Here is a 23224-nt window from a genome sequence, read left to right as displayed (position 1 = left end):
ATGGCTACCCTGCCTATGCCAGATCTTCTTGGAGAGAGAACAGATTAGGAATCACAAGGAACAGAAATGAATATGGGTGTATCTGGGGACTGTTTAGGCTCTAATAATAGTTTCTCAGCTTTTTTTTTTTTTTTTGAGACAGGATTTCTCTGTGTATCTCTGGCTGTCATGAAACTCACTCTGTAGGCCAGGCTGGTCTCAAACTCACAGAGATTTGCCTCCCTTTGCCTCCCTGAGTGCTGGGATTAGAGGCAAGTGCCACCAAGCACCACCTGACTTCTCAGCTACTTTTAAAGACACTCTCTCATGGTTGCTCTAGGGATGACAACATGAGCATCCTTTGCATTACCACTAGCTTAATTCACCAACACCAGTCCCCTGATCATCCTATTATTTCCATATATATGCTGTGTGTATGTATTATCAACCTAACAACAGAGCATTATCATCAGTGCTTTGTATAATCTTGGATATCTTAAAGAGCTAAAAAAAAATACATGCTTATGAAATTGTTTCTTTCAATCTACTTGTTTACCATTCCTGGTAGTCCCCATGTCTTCCTGTGGATGAGTTACTAGCTAGTATCACCTCCTTGCTTCGTCCATCTCCCTGTCTCCTTGCTTTCTGTGCCAGCATCTTGATTGTCCATAGTCACAGTCTTCTGTGCTGACCAGGGTGAACTTAGTAGAGTTCTTCCCTGGCTACCCCCAGTTTTCTGTTTTTCTCCCTGCTATTATATAGGAACACCTGCCTTCCTTGACCACTAGCCACTGATATCTATTGTTTTTTATTGGGCATTGCATATAGTGTTTTCCAAACTCCATTCCTATGATGTGAGTTCCCTAGGCGTTCCTGTCCTACGCTAGGGTAGAATGTCTGCAGCTGGGGTAAGGGCACATAGGTGATGGTAGTCAAACCAGTAACCACTGCCACCCCCTAGAGCAGAACCAGCACAAAGGCCTGTGAGTGACATAATAGCCCAAGGCACAACTGTTCTTACAAGAGTTGGCAGATTTTCTTAATATATGCATTTGATCCATTTTTTTTGAGACTTAACTTGATTTTGATGATTCTGTCTCATTTTGCTGCTTGACTAGGAAATAGAAGGAAGATCTGCCATTCTGTGATCTCAGCAAATCAAGAAAAATAATATAATTTAGGGATAAAAAATTTTATGATAAATCTTAAAACTTTAAGGTATCGCCTTGGCATTATTGTGATTGATTTCTCGATTATTTTTAAATAGATTTAGACATGATTTTTTACTTCTCCAGTTTCTTTAAGCATAAGACTCTCAGGTTTTGAAATGCAGGAAAACTTATGTTGCTTGTTTGTTTTTAAAGAGCATCTCATGCGGTATAGGCTGGCCTCGGACTCAGTCTGTAGCTGAGGTTAGCCTTAGATTCCTAGTCCTCCTGCCTCCACTTTGCAAATGCTGGGATTACAGACTGGAGCCCCCGTGCCTGTTGCTCCTTTACGAACATGGGCACGCGACTAAGGTTTGAGTCATAGTTGATCAGATCACTTGGTGTTGGTTTTTGTTATGTGGCTTGTTTCAGACACAAGACTGGTTCATATTAATGTAGTTATCTAAGTAAACATGTGGTATGAACACAGCTTTGGGGAAACAGGCGCTTGAATTGTTCTGATCACTCCAGGCTCCAGTGTCAAGAGTGTGGTGGTGTTCAGGGAGACATGGTCCATACATGCACCTACTCAGAGAAGTCAGTTTCACGTTCTGCTGCCTCTGTTGGTGCTTGGATTTTACTTCCTACCAAATCTGGTCCTGTCTTAACTTCCTTTTCATTGTTCTTGTTTGGCTGAACATTTTACATAGGGGTAGATATTCTCCTTTTATGGACATCTTTGGTTTTTGATTGAATACTCTTGGGTTCTGAGGCTCTCCATGTAGGGTTCCTCTGCATAGTCACGGCTCTTTGATATCATATGTGGTCATACGTAGTGTTATAAAGCATTTTTGACTAGTATTAAGCCATAAAGTTTTAATTCATTAATAAATTTTATTGGCAGACAAATCTTATCCCTACACAAATGCTATACTCTGGGGCTACTTGAGTCACTGGGACTTAGGAGTCCTGTTCACCGGCTCCTTGACTCCTGAGAGAAGCAGGTAGTAAAGCAGTATGCCAGCCAAGAGGGCCACCAGCTGGAGAGTGGAAGGCCAGAGCGGACAGAAATGAAAGGTTGGGGAGGTCAGCTGGCCAGCCAGGGCTTGCTTCCCTTCCCATCACCCTCCGGAATTCCAGGCTTCATCATCTGCTCCCTGTGTCAAGCCCTCTTGCTGAGATACTCAACTGTGGCTTGGAGCCCTCACAAATTCCTGATTCCCAGCTTCAGTCTTCAGCTTGTCTCCCTGGAGCTTCCTCTTGTTCCTGCCCTATTGACTGACCCCCTTTGTAATAGCCACATCCTCCTTTGAGGCCAAAGAAGTGCATTCCCCTCCCAAAGGAGAGCTGTCTCTGCTTCCTCCTCTGCCTCCTTCCCCAACCTCTAAAGAGAAGCTAGCACTGCCTACAGGGACTGAATTCAAATAGTCTTAGGAGTTTGAACTGGCACAGTAACCCCTCAGTTTCAAGATGGGTACATAGGTTTTTTTGATGAGTTGGGGGAAGTCTAAAATAAAACGGAAAGAAACGAGATGTAGCCTTCTACTAAAGCTGTGTGGATGTCTTGGCTTTTATCCATAGACACGAGCTCAGATAATTTTGGATACAACTTGCTGACATTTATCATCCTGTACAACAATCTGATTCCCATCAGCCTGTTGGTGACGCTGGAGGTTGTGAAGTACACGCAAGCTCTCTTCATAAACTGGGTGAGTTTCAAAGCGGTGCGTGGAACATGAGCTACTGGCCGCCTGCCAGCTTCTGCTTTCTAGTACACTCCCTGAGCAGCCTTTGTCATTTCATTGCGTCCCAGAAATGAAGTAACAGGGGCTCTTTATTAGGTCATGGATTAAGCCAGCCAAACTGATGACTGGCAAGCCATGCCATAACCCCAGGGGTGGGGAGAGTGGGGGAGGATGCTCAGTGCGTGCTTGTCATCTGGGCACCATGGCTGTGCTTCCCAAGTCTCCTTTATGCATGAAAAGGCCTCTCAAGTGTGCTCACCAGAGCGTCCATCCTGCATGGATTTCAGTATGACAGTCACCCTGGATGGATTTTAGGGTTGAGGTGGAGTTCTTAAGGGACTGTCATGGCCATGGCCATTAAGCACTGGGTCTTTTCAACGTTTTTTCTTTCCAAACCAGGCACTTTCATGTGTGTATTGCTTTGATTTCCCCAAGCCTCTGAGTGAGGCATTGACCAAACGCACAGCTAGAGCGCAATCTGATTGTCTTGAACCCAAACCTAAATACTGTGGTCATATTGTGTCACGGGGTTTGCTATCCTAATTGCAACTTCATTTTTCAACCCGAGTTACAAGTTAGCATTTGAATAAAAAATGAAAAGATTTGAAGTTGCCAGGGTCTGTGGTAATCTTAATGAAATATTAGAATTACATGTTTTCTGAAGGCTTCCTACCTTCTTCCTTCCTTCCCCCATGTTCTCTTTCAGGACACAGATATGTATTATATTGAAAACGACACTCCTGCTATGGCCAGGACATCGAACCTTAATGAAGAGCTTGGGCAGGTGAGAGCCTCTTTGGGGACTTTGGGGACAGTGCTATGAGCAGGAAGCCAGTGTTAGCAGAGGAGCCCTGGGGAGATATCTTGCACGACTGTGTTTGTGACATCTGGTCTGCAGGTGGCAGTGAATGCAGCTGTCACTTGGTTTTGGAGGCACATGTAGATCATTTTGCCAAGAACATATCTGGGGAAAAAGTACAGAACGTTGTACAGCAATATAATATTAGGTTGGACCCTTTTAAACATGTTTCTTAGAACAGATGACAAGGGAAACGGGGAGGACAATGGCTGCCAGACCACTCCACAACGCATATGGGGCCATTAGAAGGACAGGGATCGTGACATAGTTCAGAGAGTCAGCGACTTTTGTATCTTTGTCTTGATTTCTGCTTGTCTCTCCTTTCATGTTGTATTATGTCTGCCTCTTCCATTGAATCACTGCAGTCTATAGCCCTTTTGAATACATAATACTTACTCTTGACCTAAAGTAATTAAAAACTATGATTTTTTTTATTTTATGCACCTTAAGCTTCCCAACAATCCTATGGAAGGGTGGCATGCTGCATCTTCATTTTCTAGATAAGAAAATAATTAACTTACCTCAGGAAAGCTGGTTCCCAGGACACCCGCCTCATGGCCCTCTGGGAAGATGTAAACCTGACTTGTCATTTTCTGGGCCAGAGTTGGGCCAGGTGCCCTCTTCCTCTTCTCCCCGATTAAGGACAAAGTCAGTTCTGGATTTGTGCTGGAGCGTTTTTGAGTTCATTGCTAGAAAGCTGAAGCTCAAATCTGTCAGTCTGGTTTTGCAACAAAACGTAATTCTGCAGTCACATTTTCTTTTCCTTCCTTCCTTCCTTCCTTCCTTCCTTCCTTCCTTCCTTCCTTCCTTCCTTCCTTCCTTCCTTCCTTCCTGTCTTCTGGTTTTTTTTCAAGACAGAGTTTCTCTGTAGCTTTGGAGCCTGTCCTGGAACTAGCTCTTGTAGACCAGGCTGGCCTCGAACTCACAGAGATCTGCTGCCTCTGCCTCCCGAGTGCTGGGATTAAAGGCATTACTTGTTTATTTGATGTAGGAAAGAGATTGTCATTTAGAGAGAATACTGTCATAAAGCAGAAAGCTTCCTCAGTGAGACAGCATCCCTATTTTCACCCGAGCACCTGTACTTCATGATGAGAAGCAGAATCGAGCGCTACCTGTCTATCATCTATTCATCTGTATTTCTGTCTAAATATCTACCTATCCACCCATACCGTCCGTCCATCCATCCATCCATCCATCCATCCATCCATCCATCCATCCATCCATCCATCCATCTATCTATCTATCTATCTATCTATCTATCTATCTATCTATCTATCTATCTATCTATCTATTCATCCATCTCTCTCTATCATCTATCTATCTATCTATCCATCCATCCATCTATCTATCTATCTATCTATCTATCTATCTATCTATCTATCTATCTATATCATGTGTTATCATTTGTCTGTCTGTCTGTCTGTCTATCTATCTATCATCTACCTGAATTGTTTCTTCCTTCAATGACGTTGTCATTGGTAAAATTCTACTCCTATAACAATCCACGAGTTGCCACTTTTGAATCCTTCCCAGTATTTCCAGGCAACATTAGTGTCTGTCTGCTCTTTTCTCTTAAGCATTCTTTCCACACACATACACACATACACACACACACACACACACACACACACACACACACGCACGCACACACGCACACAGTGAAATGACAATGTGATTAGTTAAATGGTATCTGAGTCCATCTGGAGCAGGTGTGAGCCCTGTGTAGTCAGCCAACTGCAGGTCAAAAGTGTGATGGTGCCTATGATGGTTACGCCTGTACCAAATATACACAGAAGTTTCTTGTCACTGTTCCCCAGCTGCTACAGTATGACACTTCTAATGTCTTAAGTGTCATACGCCATCTAAGATTATGCGAAACACACCAGAGGTTGTATGTAGGTTTTATACAAACACTACACCATTTTATATACTGGACTAGAGCATATGATAATTTTGGTACCCATTGGGGTTCTTAGAACTGCCCCTGGGGATAGTTAGGGACAACTACATTTGTAGCCTTCAGTGAGCTTTGTCAGTTCCCAGGGCTAAGTATATGGTTGTTCTCGTGTGCTGTGGTCCAGCCTCGATGGAATTTGCACATTCCAGGGGAGGGCATGTGGATTAGAAATGCCAGGCACACAGAACAGAGATACAAAAAAAAAAATTAGACAGAGACACAGAACAGAACTGGGAGGTCAATCCAGTGAATACTGAATTCACCTGTGTTTATTTTCCATATGATTATATACCACAATCCAAAAACGCGTGGGGAAGGGGAGAAGACAAGACTGCTTTTACACGACACAAAAAGCAAACAGAACAATTGCCTCTCCAATACCTGAAGCACCATGAACCTATACCCTGAGTTCAGAATTCTGTTTTTTAGGCGGAATATTCAGCAGTCACACCTTAGGCCAAGCTTGCTGTAGGCAGCCATTCCCTAGGTCAAACCTCCTGTCTTATCCTTGAAGGAGCAGGAATAGGTCTGAACTCTCTGATCTTTGGTCAAAGTGGAATGGATCCGCTTCTGTGGGCTCCCACAATATGCCATTGAACTGACCCAGCAAGATGGACTGAAGATGTTTAAGAAAGTGCCCAGGATGAAATGCCCTGTCCTGACCAGGCATGGGTGGGGGTTACCTAAGGAGGAGAGGTGAAAAGTCAAGAGTGAGAGGGATCACAAATTCTGTAATTTATTATAAGATTTTTCTTTTTACTCTGTTGATAATCTTCCAATTCTTCTTTAAAAAAAAAGACAGAAGGAACTAATTCTATTATGTTTTTAATGTTTCTAGATTTTGCTCTGTGTGAAACATAAAATTTCTTGTTAATTGAAAACAACAAATATTAATTATCCCATTGATCAATATGATCAGCATGTATACATGTTTTGAAATATTATGTATATATCATAAATATATATAATTATTATTTTTAGATAAGTTTCCATGTAAAGGGCATGGAAAGCTGCTTGTCATGATTTTATAATTATGTAATCTTAAAAAACTATTTTAATTAAAATGTAATTGTATCAGTTTGCCCTTCCCTTTCCTTCCTCCAATCCCTCCCTATACAAATTCTTTCCTTACTTTTATCAAGTCAATTCCTTCTCAAATTGATGGACTCTTTCTTTGACTATTATTGTTACATATATATGCATGCAGATACAACCTACTGAGTCCACTTAGTGCTACTGTGCATGTATGATTAGGGATGACCACTTGGTATTAGACGACCGATTAAGAGGCTCATCCCTGGGAAAAACTAGTTTTCTCTCAGAAGGTGTGCTGGCTAGTTTTTAGGTCAGCTTGACACCAGCTAAAGTTATTTTGGAAGAGGGAATGCAAACTGAGAAAAATGATACCACCAGATTGGCAAGATGTTGGTGCATGTTCTCAATTGATGATTAGTGTGGGACAGCCAGTTTACTGTGGGGCATGCTACCCCTTGGACTGGTGGTCCTGAGCAAGCCATGGAGAACAAGCTAGTAAGCAGCATCCCTCCGTGGCCTCTGCATCAGCCCCTGTCTCCAGCTTCCTGTCCTGACTTCCTGCTCTGACTTCCTTCAGTGACGGAGTGTAACCTAAGAGTTGGAAGGTGAAGTAAACTCTCCCTCCCCAGACGCTTTTGGTCACGGTGCTTTACTATGGAAATAGAAACCCCAAGACAGCAGCCACTAGTTACCTAGTTCTTTGTCTAGGAGTGCAGTCAGGTGAGGTTTTTCTCTTTCCGTGTTAGCTCTCTGTTGGGTTGTCATTGTTGAGGTCTGCTAACAGCCTTATTGTCGAGGTACCTTGGGTTTAGCTTCCCTGTCATTTCCAGGAGACACTGTCTCACAGCAGACTTCCTGTTCCTCTGGCTCTTCCAGGCTTCTCATCTCCTTTTCCTCAATGATCCCTGAGCCTTAGGAATAGGAGTGTGTTGTAGAAATAACCCTTGGGGTTGAGCTCCCCTGTTGATCTCTGTATTTTGACCAGGTGTGGCTTTCTGTGGTGATCTCTGTCTGCTGCAGAGAGCAGGTTCTTTGATGAGGGGTGAGAGCCACACTTAACTCTGAGTATAGGCATTTAGAATTTAGTTAGGAGTTATGCTTGTCGGCCCAGGCGTGGTAGCACATGCCTTTATTTCCAGCACTTGGGAGGCAGAAACAGGAAGACATGTTAGTTCAAGGGCAAAAAAGCATGTTCCAGGCCAGCCATGGTTATACTGTAAGAATGCCATAAAAAACAGACAAACAAACAAACAAACAGCTAGGAGATATGCTGGTCTGGGGTGGTGGGTGTTCTTCTAAAATCTGTGACCCTACTAGCCCTAGGTAGTTGGTTAGGTTCCATCGTGTTGATGCCTTAGATTCAGTTAGACAGCTGTTGGCTACTGCCAAAATCTGAGCGCCTTTACTGCATCTTTAGGGGTATCTTGCCATGGTGACCATTGTTAATCTAGTCAGGGGATGGACTCTTAAAAAGAATTGCACCTTCTGTGAGACCTGAATGCCGAGTGACAGACCCGTGGTGACACTTATGGACTAGAAACTCTCAACCTTTGCTGTGACACCTCTGCGGGGGGGCAGACCGTGACCCTTTCCCAGGGTCGCATATCACGATATCTGCATATCAGATATTTATATTACAATTCTTAGGAGTCACAAAATTGCAGTTATGAAGTAGCAACAACATAATTCTATGTTTGGGGGGGTCAGCACAACACGAGGAACTGTATTAAAAGGTTGCAGCATTAGGAAGCTAGAGAACCACTGTCATAGACAGTGGCCAGGGCAGTTATGGAAGCTTTTATTCTTTATTACCCAGCTTTTAGGATTAGTAACAGAAAAGGTTTTGCAAATGGTCTGTGATTTAAGGTTCATCATTTATGTGTTTACTTTTGTGGACTCTCATTTAAACGTCATTCTGATTTACAGACATATGAGACAACTTATTTCTTGATCCTTGCATCTTATGACATTCTTTTGAAATCCTGACTGCTCTTAGGACTCGAGAGGGAGGGGGAGGGGAAGTGGAGGGAGTGGGAGGGAAATGGGAGGAGGGGAGGAGGTGGAAATTTTTAATAAATAAAAAAAAGAAAAAATATAAAATATGGAGTGTTTTGACCATGTGTGTATCTGTGTCCCCACGTAATACCTAGTGCTCTCAGAATTCAGAATTCATTGCGTCCCCTGGGACTGGAGTTGCAGATGGTTGTGACCTCCCCTGTGGGTGCTGGGTGCTCTAGAAAAACAGCCTATCTCTTAACTACGAGCCACCCCTATCGCCCCTTATTCATTTCGTTCGTCTTCTGTTTAGGTCAAATACCTGTTTTCCGACAAGACTGGAACGCTAACGTGCAATATCATGAACTTCAAGAAGTGTAGCATTGCCGGCGTGACCTATGGGTGAGCGCGCTCATCAGTTCCAGGAAATCGCATTTCAAGTCTCCCAGCAAGGCACAGGGGTTTCTATTTTGTCAAGTGTTGTGAGTGGTTTGGGTGTGTAGCTGCTATTAAATAGGTGTGAAACTTATTGAAGTCCTTGGGAACGTGTTTCTTCACCTTTCCTGAGAGGTAGCGGGCACCTGTGGGTTTGCGTGTGTACGTAAGAACTGACTTACTGCTGACCGCTCTGTTCTCTCCTGCCAGCCACTTTCCAGAACTAGCCAGAGAGCCGTCTTCAGATGATTTCTGGTAAGTAGAGTCTAGGATGTCTTACTTCCTTAGCTGGGATGCATCAGGACAGTTTTAGGTCTAAGTGTAAGTTGTGAGTATACTAGTTTGAAAAAGAGCCAGGATAAGATTTAAATGGAGACATGGGTTAAATCCACACCACTAAGCCTTTGCTATCAACAATATGCCTCTTGTCCAGTCCTTTCGTTTCCAGCCACCTGCAACCTTTGTACTTATTGTCTTCAGATTCCTGTGGTTCAAAATAATACTTTTATACTAATTAAGAATTATAGACATTGTAGGACTTTGTATCTCTGGGGAAGATTCAACCCCCTGCCCTTTTGTGGCCATTCCATCCCCCAGGTCGTCTTCCCAGAGCCCATCCCCCAAAACCATTTTACCAACCTCCCCCCATCTTTCCCAGCCCTTGGAAGTGCTTATCATTTTCTGTATTTCTTTAGCATACGAACTTAAACTACAGCCCTTGGGTAGGCTGTGCTTTCTTTATTGTGTTTGGTGGCTAATTCACTTTCTGTTGGGCCACTTCTGTCTGTAAATTCCTCTTATTAATATTTGGGAAATGTCCTTGTGTTATTTCCGTAATATCTGTCTCCCCTCCTGTCTCTGAGTTGATCCTCTGATTTTGTTATCTGTCTTGCCTTCTTGCCATGGATTTTTCATCATTATTTTTAACCTTTCATCCTCCTTAATAATTTTTATGGATGCCTAATTCCAGTTTTCAGGAAGGCACTCCAATTCTTGCTCTTGCTTGCCCCTTCCCTCTGCTCTGTCTCCTGTGCCCAACATCTGCCTCTAGATTTTCTTCACAAACTTGGTGACCACTGGCTGTGGGCTTATATTAATTTTTTTTTTTTTGGTTTTTCGAGACAGGGTTTCTCCGTAGCTTTTGGTTCCTGTCCTGGAACTAGCTCTTGTAGACCAGGCTGGCCTCGAACTCACAGAGCTCCACCTGCCTCTGCCTCCTGAGTGCTGGGATTAAAGGTGTGCACCACCATCGCCCGGCATATTAAAAATTTTTTAATCTTTAGTTTTCTTTTGTGTGAATGGGTGTTTTGCCTGCACGTGTGTCTGTGCACCGTGGGCCTGCAGTGCCCTCGGAGGCCAGAAGAAGGTGCTCCATCACCTGGGATTGTACTTACAGACCTTTTTGAGCCACCTTGTGGGTACTGGAAATTGAACCTGGGTCCTCTGGAAGAGCAGTCAATGCTCTTAACCACTGAGTCGTCTGTGCGGAAAGCATTTTCATTGTGGCAAGCATAGTAAATGGAAAACCAACCATTTCAACCATTTGAGACCAGTTAAAAGAGGAGTTTTGATTTCCCGGTAAAATCCCAAAAGCACAGGGTTTTCTCCATGACCTCCAAGATGGAAGTTCCCCACCACAGTGCACACAATTCAGGGACCAATACAACTCATGATCGCCCAGTCTACTTCTGATAGCAGGGTCACTCAGTGCTCTGTATCCTGTGAGTATGGACATCTGTTTACTAATATACATCTGTCATCGCAGCCTCGTGAGGGTGTTTCCATTGCCTCTAAAGTCCTTGCTCTGCCTGTCCACCCCCCGTCATAAACAGCCCACCCTCGGTAGCCACTGGGATTTCTCCTATCTCTGTGGTTTTGTCTTCTCCAGAAAGGCAGTGCTGGGATCCTACAGCATGCTGCCAGCTTAACTTGACTTCTTTTACTCGGTATTCTACATTCCCTTATGGCCTTTCTTGGTTCAGCAGCTTCGTGTTCCTCATGTTCCTTTCAAATATCTTCAGTTCCTCACTTCATACATACCTCATACCTCTCACAGGTATCTGACATCCATCAAAGGTACGTCATGCTCCGCACAGGTACCGATACCCCTCACAAGTACCCATACCCCTCACAGGCACCTGATATCTATCACAGGTACCAGATAACCATCACAGGTACCTCGTGCCCCTCCCAGGTCCCTGATATCAATCACAGGTACCAGATGTCCATCACAGGTACCTCGTGCCCCTCCCACGTACCTGATATCAATCACAGGTACCAGATGTCCATCACAGGTACCTGATATCAATCACAGGTACCAGATAACCATAACAGGTACCTCGTGCCCCTCCCAGGTACCTGATATCAATCACAGATAGATGTCCATCACAGGTACCTGATATCAATCACAGGTACCAGATGTCCATCACAGGTGCCTCGTGCCCCTCCCAGGTACCTGATACCCATCACAGGGCCCTGATGCCCTCACATCCCTCAGCTACCTGCCATGCATCACAGGTGTTTTGCACTCTTCACATGGCGCCCTTCTTCGGCTTTCTCTAGTGTCCTGTGGTGGTGTCAGCTGGCATTTCATATGTCCCCTCCCCATGAGCTAATAGTTGTTTCATCTGCTACATTAATCTCTGATGTCCATTCACACTTAAGACTGGCATCAGTTGCCCTTTGGTCTTTCCCTGTTGTGGTTTTGGAGAGTGGCTTGCAGGAGCTGGTGGAGATGAAGGTGTGTGTGATGCTCTCGCTTGCTCCAGCCTGATGGTCCACAGCCGTCATATCCAGTGTCTTCTCTTCTCCTTGCTCGCTGCCTTCTCTTCTCCATGTGCACTCTGGCTATGAATGATGAAGCATGGCGCAGTCTTCCTCTGTTTCCCCAACGCCCCCAGATGAAGGCTACAGTGTTGGCACATAGCTTAGGATCCTTTTCCCTTGTAAATCTGTTGGTTTCTATAAAAACTCGTAACACAGTTTCTTTATAGTAAAGTTTAGGAACCTGAGATGTTTTAAAGCTTGATATAATATTCACTATTCCAAATCCTTGAATGGTGAGTGTAAGACTATGAACTTTTTTTTTATGGTTCTTTCTGAGGGTGGATTCTCTCTATGTGTGAGCTGTCATGACTTTGAAATTGAATGAATGAATTTTGTTCTTTCTTCCAGCCGGATGGGTCCATGCCCCAGTGACTCATGCGACTTTAATGATCCCAGGCTGTTAAAGAACATCGAGGACCAACATGTGAGTGTGCCACTTCCCTCTAGGACAAAGCGTGGCTTGCGGGTCACTGTTTTATGTGACATATGCTGGCCTGCTCTTCTACATGTCTTAGCAGAGAATCACAGCTGCAGTGAGTTTGTGAGTGAAACATCATTGTCCTGTCCAGAAGACAGCATCTCCACCCTGAATGATGACCCATTTGAGGCAGGACGTTCACTACCATTACTTCCCAGCGTTTTGTTCAATTGCAACTATAAACGGAGGCAGAGCTTTCATTTCCTGACTACAAGGTCCCCAATAATCACACAGAAACTTACATTAATTAAAAACTGTTTGACCTATAGTTGAGGCTTATTACTAATTGGTTCTTACATTTAAATTAACCCATTTCTATTAATCTATGCAATGCCACGTGGCCATGGCTTTTGTCTCTTCTCCAGCACACATTGCTGATCCAGCAGCTTGCTGGTGTCTGTCTCAGACTCTGCCCTTCGGTCTCCCTGTATTTTCAGTTTGGCTTTCCCGCCTGGCCTTATCCTGCCTTGTTACAGACCAAATCAGCTTCTTTATTAACCAGTGGGAGTAAAACATTATCAAAAACTTTAAAGGACCAGCCTCTAAAGCTTTCTCTCAGGATTCAAAAAAAGATGCAATAATAAGCAAAAGGAAGAAATCTAGTCATGGCACGTTCTTTCTATTCATCTCTTTCCTGTTCTCTATTCCAATTCTTCTGTCCTGTCTATCATTTCTTAGCTCTAATTCTCTGTCTCAATCCTAATTCCAACTCCAATTCTCTGCTACTTTCTCCTCCACCCCCCCCCCATTTTCTTATCTCTGCTAATTTCTAGGATGCTTCTGCTCCAACTTCTGCCCCAGCTCCTCTTAACTCTCTTTGCTATAACCCAGCTATAAAGACGCACAGAATCCTTCAGGCATACAGAATAACCAGGCAACTCATGTACACAGACAAGGGAAGTTTATGGCCTTTGGTCCATTAGCACTTTTGCCAAATGTTGCAAGGTCTAAGGGCCCTTTAGATATGAAGTTTACGCAATTGACTCTAAGTGGTTGAAACAAAGAGGAGACCCAAGCCTCTAAATGGTCAGATCCTGGGCTTCATGCCTATCAGCTGTACAGTTGGAGGTTTGTCTTCCTCCACACTGTGGGTAGATGGTTAATTATTTTTCCTGCTATCCCTGAGAGTAAGACACAAACAGTAAATTTCCTGGGCTAACCTCATCAGTAAACTGAGGTGAAGGCGATCGTGAGGAGTTAGGGATCTTGTAACGCAAGGTTAGTTTTAGGTCCTCGTTTTTTTCTTATCTATAAGCGAGGTAAAACCAGGGCATGCTTGTTTTCGCTATCTATCTGAGCAGCTATGAATCAGCAGGTTTAGGCATGTACTAATTCTATGTCCTTGGATATCTGGGAATGTCTTAAATGGAATACTTTTGCCTGAACCCTAAACATTGACCAAATTCCTCCCAATAAAGATAATCACAGGAAGGCAGATGGGGTGTGACCTGAGGGTTGAAAACTGAAATAACCCTTTTCTCCCCAAGTTGCTTTTGGTCCTGGTGGTTATTGCAGCATTGGAAGGCAGCCTAGGGCCAGGAGGTGTTGGTAGCTTTTAGTGCATGTGTTTAGTCCCCCCTCCGCCCCCAACCTTGCTGAACATAGTGCTTGATCACACTGGCTACCTGAGTATGTTTGAACAAATAAAATAATATGTAAGCCCCAGGTTCTAGTTTATAAGACTGAGAAGTCTTTAGGAAATGTGAAAGTATATTGTAGCCCGAGATTTCAGTTAAAATCCTTAGGATTTGTTTTTCTTAGGGATGGCAGGAAAAGATTGATTACACAGGGACACCTTGGATTTTAGCTATGGATACTAGGAAAATCAGACATTCAGAATACTAGCCAGCTTAGTGGGTAGAAAGGACAATGTCTCCTGGTGGCACAGGGTGACTTTGCTCCGAGGCCCAGCACAATAGGCTTGCAGGATGTGACTCAAATGATTGTCCAGGCAGGTAGAGGGCTGTGGGCCTGAGGGACACTGAGGAAGGATGTGGCTTGGTTGAAGTTCAGAGTGGCAGGAGGTGGGCTCCGTGGAGCACAAGTGTCTGGTCCTAGAGTTGGCTAGCTAAGCATCTAAAATCTGCATAAGCCAATGACAAACTCTTACCGGGTTTCTTTTTTCTTTTTCTTGTTTTGAGACCAGTCTCATTCTATTTCCCTGGCTAGCCTGGAGCTCACCATGTGGACCAACCTAGCCTTGGACTCATAGAGATCCTCTTGCCTCTGGCTCCCAAGTGCTGGGGGTCAAAGGTTTGTGCCAGTGACTTCTCACTGGCCTTTAAAGCTGGGATGGCTTGAATCCACTGAGTTACACGTCTGGTGACTGGTTAACTGGTTCTTCTGCTTTTAGCCCACAGCCCCTTGTATCCAAGAGTTCCTTACCCTGCTGGCCGTGTGTCACACCGTAGTCCCTGAGAAGGATGGGGATGAAATCATCTACCAGGCTTCCTCCCCAGGTGAGGCTGTTGCCGGAAGTGCCTTGTTGGTTTTTGGGGGGTGTTTTCTATTATTTTTGGAAGATACTTTGATGCACCTTGCCCCACAAGACCTGCTGTTTCCCTTTGGCCCGACGGCGCCTCCAGTTCATGATTAGAGGTGTTAAAACCAAGGAGAGCTGGTACCCGGATGTCCTGACTCTCAGGGTGCTCTGGTGGCAAGGAAGAGCCTGGGCTATCTTGCACATCCTGGTATACAATCTTGGGCTAGACAATGATCTCAAAAGGGAACCAGGCTGGCTCCATGACTGCCTCATCTACCACACACCATGGAGCATCAGAGCCATTGCCCTTGGCCCATTTCCTGGCCGTCTGACCCACACAGTACTGCAATTGAGCACTGCCTTGCTGAGAGATCGGCAGAGGGAGTTTCCTTTGAACTGATCCAGCAGAGCCCAGCAGGAGTGTAAAATCCTGCAGTCCTGGAGACTTTGTTGTTGGTATACAATCTGTCCAAAAGACATCTCAAGCCCCACTGTGTGTCAGTGTGTCTGTCTCAAGTCCTTGCTTGTGTGCGGATAACGCCAGGCCCCACCGATCATGATGGGCTTTGATTTGACATTTAGCAGCATTCTGTCACTACAAGGGATGAACCTGTGTGTTGTTGGCTTATTGTTGATAGATGAAGCTGCTTTGGTCAAAGGAGCTAAGAAGCTTGGCTTCGTGTTTACAGGCAGGACACCGTACTCTGTCATCATTGAAGCGGTAAGCAGCCTGGTACTTTGGAAGGTGTGCATATGAAATAGTGTGTTGATCATACATGAGACGGCGGACTTTGTATTTGTCTTTCAGTGAAAGATTACTTTGTGGGAATGCCATGGTCACATGGGAGGCAGCAGTATAACCCTGGGGCTTGGGGCTGCTGCTTGGAATCTTTTTCTCACTCCCAGGAAATTATTTGTAGTAAGGGAATTTTCCAGCCTCCTCTTACTTCTGCCTCCATTTCTAAGGCTGGCCCTGTGTCTCTGTAGCCCCCTCAGTGTCACGGTTGACCAGTAGGGCTTCAGACCGCTGGGCATCCATCTCTAGCTATGAGAGAAAGATGTTAAAGCTTAGGATTTCTCTTATCTGGATGAGTGTTTTCTCCTCCTGCATCTATTACAGTTCTTAGCTTCCTGAAGAAAACAATTCCACTGAAAAGCACAGTCATTTTAAGCAGGTTGTTTATCAAAGACAGCAGAGTGAGCATCCTCAAAAGAGACTGGAGTAGATGTCCCAATGGGCCATAGCTCACCAGCAGGGGCTACATTGTGAATCTTACCAAAGTTTAAGGCCACGTTTTTTTAGAGGTAATATCCCGGTTAATTAGGGCTCATCAACAGCCATTAAAATGCCATTCAGTCACTAGTTCTGGGGATCACTGAAGCACAGAGTCTCCCTGCATCACCTCGTATTTACATGAAGTATCTTCGCCGATAATCTCAGCAGCACATGCGCTGTACGTGGGCTGATCATGGCATCAAGGCGCAGAGAGGAGGTGGCTCCTGGCAGTGAGCAGGAAAGGGGCGCTGGGTGCCTCTCTAGACAACATCCTGATATCTTGGGTGGGTTGAGGGGTAAGCTGGTGGGTATAGAGAGGTAAGAGGATCTACAAGGCTAGGTGAACTCGGCTGCTGGTTATATTTTAGGATGTAGCCAGAGGAGAGTGTTGTAAGTGGGCAGGTAAGGCAGTCAGGAGCACTGTTCCCATTCACAGAAAGTCTGTCAGCATTTAGTGTGTATGGATGCCCAAGTCCCCATTGTTTCCACTGTGATGTGTTAAAAATAGCAAATTAAAGTGTTTGGAAATGGCTCACACATATATTGATGCTTCCACTGCAACGAACACAGGGGAAAAGAGTGTTTGATTAATTGTCCTAGAAAACAGGTTCAGACCCAGAGTCCCTTACGTGGAAATTCAGAATCTCCAAATCCTTATATGTCAAGGTTTTCCATTAAGTTTGAGGACAGTACTTTGGAAGAGCTGTCCTGAACCTGCTGGTTGCTTTTTCTGATGCTAACTCAGTGTGATGGTGTCGTGGTGAGTGTGGAAATGCTCAGACCTGCTGGAGACCACCTTAAGTCACGTGTGGATTCCTACATCATTCATAAGCAGAGCTGCCCCCAAGGTTTCAGATGGTGCTGCGCGGCTTGTATCTTTCATTTTCAAAGCTTTGTAGTGATCGCACAGAGTTTAGGAGCCTGTCTCAGAAAGACAATGAGAGCTTCTGCCAGAAGAGGGCGCCCTGACCCCGCCAGACTGTGAGAACGCAGTCCAGGCTGTGAATTCTGGTGTAGAGGGCTAGTGGAGGGTAGGCGCAGCGTGTGTGTGTGTGTGTGTGTGTGTGTGTGTGTGTGTGTGTGTGTGTGTGTGTGTGCGCGCACGCGCGTCCCCCCACCCCCTGCACTCTATGTGCTAGAATCCAGTTCACGAGCTTCGGGCAAGGGGCTGGAGGTTGAGGAAACACACACAGAGACAGACAGACACACGGACCTCCAATCACTGGTACAAATGCCCTTCTTTAATAGCACCATGGAGGCTTAAATACACAGCAGTCAATGGCCAACAGGTAAAAATCCCATCCTCTGATCCTCTAGGCAAGGCACAGCCTTTAGTAACTTCAATTAGAATTCTCTAGCAGGGAAGAGCAGCTGAAGGCCAGGACTCCAATTGGTCCCAACGTATGTGTGTGTGTGTGTGTATTTTTGTGTGCGCGCGTGGGTGCATGTGTGTGTGCGTGTGCGCATGCGTGCATGTGTGCGTGCATGCGTGTGTGTTGGTATTTAGGAGGGGGATTGATACAATATTTTTCCACTTCAGGTAAGAGCCCCCCCTTTTGTTTTGTTTTGTAGATGGGGCAAGAACAGACGTTTGGAATCCTCAATGTTCTGGAATTTTCTAGGTATGTTTCTCTTTCATACATTAGACATGAAACATTTCATATATAATTGCTTCACTTAAAGATTTTTCTGATTGTGTAGCATGATTTGTATTTAGGCATTAATCATGATAAAAGCCACCCCCCTCACAAAACCCCATCTTAGAATTTAAGGGTTTCACTGAGGAGACCGAAGTCCACCACTTCCCTCCGTTTTCTCTGAGAGATCCTTTCACCATTTTGAGCTGGGTGCTCTTGCATTAACAGCTGCAGACACAGAGCGTGGCTGGGAGAACGTGGCCAGGGCGTTCGTTGCTCTCATTGTCTTGGCCCAGGTTCTGTGAGATCACCCTCCATTGCCATCTGACCAAGAAGCTAACGTGTGACCACAGAGGAGAGAGAGTCCATTCACCCTCACAGGAGGCTAGGCCCTCACAAGGCCCTTCCCTTAGGGCTCCCCTGAAGCCTTCACACCCAGCACAGTTTCTTTAAGATCTAGGAATATCTGTCAGATTCTATGGCTCCCCTGGAGCATCCATGGTTTATTCTGAGGAGCTGTGTCTGATGTCTCTCTCTTGCACATTGGATGCTCAGGAGTAGAGCAGAGGGATGGCATTGTGGTTACGCCATGTGAGCAGAGCTGCCTTCCAATACTAGAGTGACTTTTTCTTTTTTGTCTTGAGACCACCTTTTCCTGATATCAAAAAATTGATGGAGCTGGGCATGGTTGCTCAGGCAATGTAATTCCAGCCTGTGAAAAACTGAGGCAAGGCCTCAAGTTTGAGACCAACATAAGCTACATAGTGAGTTCCAGTCTAGTCTGAAAAAAAGAAAATGAAAATACTTAGCTTCCTAGAACCTTTGTTAAATGGTTCCCCATGGCTTGGAAAGTGCAACGTTTTCCTGTCCTCTCTAAGGAAATGTTTTCCTGCCTAACTTGGAGTTCGGAGCCATGAGCTTGGCTCTGTGGGGAGAAGCCCTCGGGGTCAGATGAGCCACAGAGAAGAGGATGGCAGCAGTTCTTGTAGGGGTGGTGATGGTGTGCCTGCCTGGAGCTTCCCGCCATGCTAGATGCCTCCTGGGACTTTCTGTATGCTCCTCCTCCTCCTCACCCCTACAATCCTCAAGTGGGCTTGACCCTGAGGATAAAGGGTGTGTAAGGAAGGGTCTTTGCTACAGCGAGAGGAGAGAAAGTAGCTGGTGCTGGGCCAGCCAAGTTTATGAATTCGTAACTTCCTTATCCAACAAGGGGCTTCTGAAGTGTGTTGACTCTCCCACCTGGCTGTTTGGGGGGGGGGGCGACTCTGGAGCTGTGAAATAGAGTGGTCCCGGAAGGGCTCGATAGTGCTTCCGCGTGCCCGGCTCATGCGCAAATGTTCCGTTTCTGGCTCTTTGGCGAACAGCCATGCCATGAGTCCTTATGGCACAGCAGGGCATATGAGCTTCTGTCCGTTTGGGATAAATGAGTAAACTATACAGTTGAAGTTTTACTTTGAGGACAAAGCTGTGGAAAGAAAGATGGAGCTCGCTGTTTCTAGACTCGGCACCTTTTGTTTTGTGCTCAGTTATTGGAGCTGGGTCCTGTAAAGCAGACGGGTGATGGCTTTTTCCTCCCCACCCCCACTCCTTTACTATTCCAGTGACAGGAAAAGGATGTCTGTCATTGTTCGAACTCCATCGGGACAACTTCGACTCTACTGCAAGGGAGCTGTAAGTACCAGTGCCATAATGGGCTTGGCCAACTCCTTGGAGGCTGCTTTGCCAAAGTATTGCTTCCCAAACTGCTGTGCACATATCCTCCACAGTCTGCCCAAAGCTGAAACACAGTTCCAATAGGACACCAAGAGCGTGGGTTCGAGGCGCCATTAGATAAGAGTGGGTAGTGAAAAGCCTGCTTTTATCCCGTAGTGAGCTTTGGACACACGGTGCACCACCCTGAATCCTCGCTTGGCGTCTGTAAAGGTGACGGCATTGTGCTGGCCTGTGGTAAACTTTCCGTCCTCCGATATTGCTGGTTCCCCAGCAGCTGTCTTCCCATCTGCTGGATCATTTTCTTCCTCATGGCAGAGAGAGTGACGCTGTGGGGACAAGAGTGTGTTCGCGTGTGGATCTATTTTTATAGTTCCTTTTGTACTTCTTTCCTACGTCTGGCTTTTTCTCCAGTATCCCTAACAAATAATAACCCAATGCCAAAGACGTTATTGCTAAGGAAAGCTACTACTGCTTATGAATTATATTTGTAAAATTATACCCTGTTATATGGTGGCTCTATGGGGTGAAAGGACAAATTATCCAACTTAATTTGAGACAATGCCGTGATATACCTGGCTCAGTGATGAGCAGCCAAGGTTACTCATCTTCAGTCATGGTTAGGAACGCAATGTGTGTAACAGCTCTGGCTGTCCTAGAACTTGCTTTGTAGCCCAGGCTGGCTTCCAACTCACAGAGATGCGCCTGCCTCTGCCTCCCAAGTGCTGGGATTAAAGGCGCGTGCCACCACCGCCTTGGTAAAGGAATTCTACCTTTATGGTAGTGGCAGCTTTAGTTAAGGCCACTGAGGTCACAGCATCACATGACCTTGTTTTGGGGCTGGCTTTGTGTGCTGCTTGTAGCTGCAGCAGCTGGAAGAGACCCGTGATGAAAGCAGGCAGTGTTGATGTGAAATTGCTGCTTGTGCCCGTAGGACTCTTGTGGGGTCAGTTTTGTCCAGACCTTCCCCTCCCCTCTGAAAAGATAGTTTAGTTTAAAAAAAGTATTAGTGTCTTAAGATGGTAATTTATATAGTGGGTTATCAGGAACATACAGGCACCCATTCCTGCCTGTCAGTCATGAGGTGCAGGCTGTGCCAAACTAGGTATTTCTCATCAAACATTAGTCAAAAGCTCCAGGCCCGTGGTCACTTTGATTATGGGAACTTCCATTATTGGCAAGTAAGGTTGTATTAGAATAAATTAGGGTATTGCTTTATTATTTTCACTTTTGCATAAAGATGTTACAAGGTGAACACCCTAATAAAGACATCCCAGATTACCTGGGCATGGTGGCTCACACCTTTTATCCCAGCCCTTGAGAGGCAGAGGCAAGCAGACCTCTGTGGTCTCCAGTGAGAACCTGCCTCAAAAAAGCAAAAGACAAACAGAAAACAGCCTCCCACATCTGCACTGATTGGATGCCTCAGCAGGTGGGGGGGGTGCGTGCTGCCAAGCCCAACCACGGGAGTTGATCCTTAGCCCGGAGAGAAGTGACTCCTGCAGGCTGTCCTCTGATCTCCCTACGTCCCTACCTCCCATTCCGCCATTCTCTCCTTGTGGTCCATCACATCACATCCAGACACACAAGCACAGACACACACAGGCACAGACACAGGCACACACACACACACTACAAAAACGTAATAAATTTTAAAAAGCTCCAATCCAAAACTTTGTAAGCACTGACATGGTGTAGAAAATTCCACATCCAACTTCATGGTATGAGTTCCAGTCTAAATGCAGCCAGGGGAAGGGTACAACATTATCTTCAGGCTGGATGAATAGGGTGGACACGAAACATAAATGTTTAGACGAGCTCCCATCCCTGAGATATCACATCATATGTGTACACATGTACTCCAAAATCTGCAAATACCCCAAATCTGAAACACTTCCTTTCGCGGTTGGAGTTTTGCACGTGTGTGCAAATGTGAGCGCTGAGGTAGCCTTGATCGTGTCTCTGCTCGCAGAATCTCCCCATTGTTTCTTTTTGACTTTTTACATGCACACAACTTTTGATATTGTTGGGCACATTTTGCAAAGCTCACGTTTGGCCCAACTGAGCTCCACTCTTTGCCCCGTCAAGTATTTTCAGGTACGTTAGGTAAACACTTACGAAGAAAGCCGTGCTGTGCGTGTCCGCTGGCAGATGTTCTCCGGGTTCTGCCCGTCTCAGTAAGTGTTTCCCTCTTTCGCAGGATAATGTAATCTTTGAAAGACTTTCAAAAGACTCAAAGTACATGGAGGAGACATTGTGCCATCTGGAATATTTTGCCACAGAAGGTAAGTAAAAAATTTTGATGCTGAAGCTGAGCTCTCTTGTGCCTGTGGCTGCTACATGGGAAGGCAGGCATGCCTTTGGACAGATGTGTGCTTCTCATGTAGGATCAACTTGCTTTGCAGGATTGTTTTCAGCTGCCTCCTTTGTCCCCTCCCATCTCCTGTGACAGTGAGGAAGCAAGTGGCAGAGTCCAAAATGAATGACCTGTGTTTGACTCTGCTCTTCCCAGGTAGCACGGAAACAGGAGGCAGCTAACCCACAGCATACAGAATCACAACTGTCCCTTTGCTCGGATACTCTAGGGGTCCTTTCCCTGACATGGTGCTATCACTGGCTTGTCCAGGGCATAAGCAGATAATAACTCTCATGGCTCACTGTAAGCAGGAAAGGAACTCTCTGGAAACCTTGGGATAATGGTGATGTCAGGTTTTCCTGCTGGAGAATGTGTAACCAATGAGTGTTCCTCTCGGAGTGTAGCATGCTTCCATGTCTAGACACATGCACACACGTGAGGACATGACTGCTTGAGGACCCAGCTTCTCCGTATCATAGCACGATAGGCTTCTTATGGATGCCTTAAAATGTGCTTCCTGACTCCTCTGCTTCCAGCTGCCAGTAACACACACTCATGAGCTGCACAGATTATCTATACCTGTCTGGAGTGGGAAATTCACTCACGGGATCTCATACACTCCTAAATTTATAGGAAGGACAGTTTATGTTAGTTTATATGAAAACACAGGGGGGATATGAATTACTTTTCTTAATGCTACAACAAGATACTTGGCAAAAGCCACTTAAGAAAGAAGGGGTTTATTTTGGCTCAGAGTTCGAGGGTGCAGTTCACCATGGAGGTGAAGGGATGGTGACTGGAGTTGAGGCAGCCTTTCGCATTGCATCGTAGGAAGCGGAGGGAGATGAAGCTGGTGCTCACCGCTGTCTCTGTGCTGTATTCAGCGAGGGACACAGGGTATAGCCCGTGGAATGGGACATTCCTCCCTTCACCTAGAAAGTCTCCACAGACACGCTCAGAGCTGTGTTTCCTAGACGACTCCACATCCTAGCAAGTTAGCAATCAATATTAACCATCACGATAGTCAATTTTCAAATTCCCCTGGTAGACGTGTGAACGTTACATTAGAGGGGCCTGAGAAGCAGGTGACTTTTGGGCCACCCTGACATAAAGAGTGTCATATGACGTGTCCTTCTCGCCACCACTTACCTGCGGCTGTCTTGCAGGCCTGCGGACTCTGTGTGTGGCCTACGCGGATCTTTCTGAGAATGAGTATGAGGAGTGGCTGAAAGTCTATCAAGAGGCCAGCATCATCCTGAAGGACAGAGCGCAGAGGCTAGAAGAGTGTTATGAGATCATCGAGAAG

At 45.5% G+C, this 23224-nt stretch overlaps 1 protein-coding gene across 4 annotated transcripts in view; it reads left to right on the top strand.

The window, feature by feature from the left end:
- The window catches only part of Atp8a2 (ATPase phospholipid transporting 8A2), a 542501-nt gene that overhangs the window by 141626 nt on the left and 377651 nt on the right, over positions 1-23224 (top strand). For all 4 annotated transcript variants that reach the window (XM_075950134.1, XM_075950131.1, XM_075950132.1 and 1 more), the window contains 11 exons: positions 2709-2836; positions 3579-3656; positions 9032-9120; positions 9364-9408; positions 12328-12403; positions 14811-14916; positions 15578-15660; positions 17788-17837; positions 19454-19523; positions 21763-21847; positions 23085-23224. In XM_075950134.1, the coding sequence (XP_075806249.1) occupies positions 2709-2836; positions 3579-3656; positions 9032-9120; positions 9364-9408; positions 12328-12403; positions 14811-14916; positions 15578-15660; positions 17788-17837; positions 19454-19523; positions 21763-21847; positions 23085-23224 (950 nt within the window). The remainder of the gene's footprint in view (positions 1-2708; positions 2837-3578; positions 3657-9031; positions 9121-9363; positions 9409-12327; positions 12404-14810; positions 14917-15577; positions 15661-17787; positions 17838-19453; positions 19524-21762; positions 21848-23084) is intronic.

This window comes from Microtus pennsylvanicus, chromosome 15 (genome assembly GCF_037038515.1).
Source record: "Microtus pennsylvanicus isolate mMicPen1 chromosome 15, mMicPen1.hap1, whole genome shotgun sequence".
Lineage (NCBI taxonomy): Eukaryota > Metazoa > Chordata > Mammalia > Rodentia > Cricetidae > Microtus > Microtus pennsylvanicus.
Note: the sequence above shows the minus strand (reverse complement) of the source record. Positions and strands in the feature narration are given on the sequence as shown.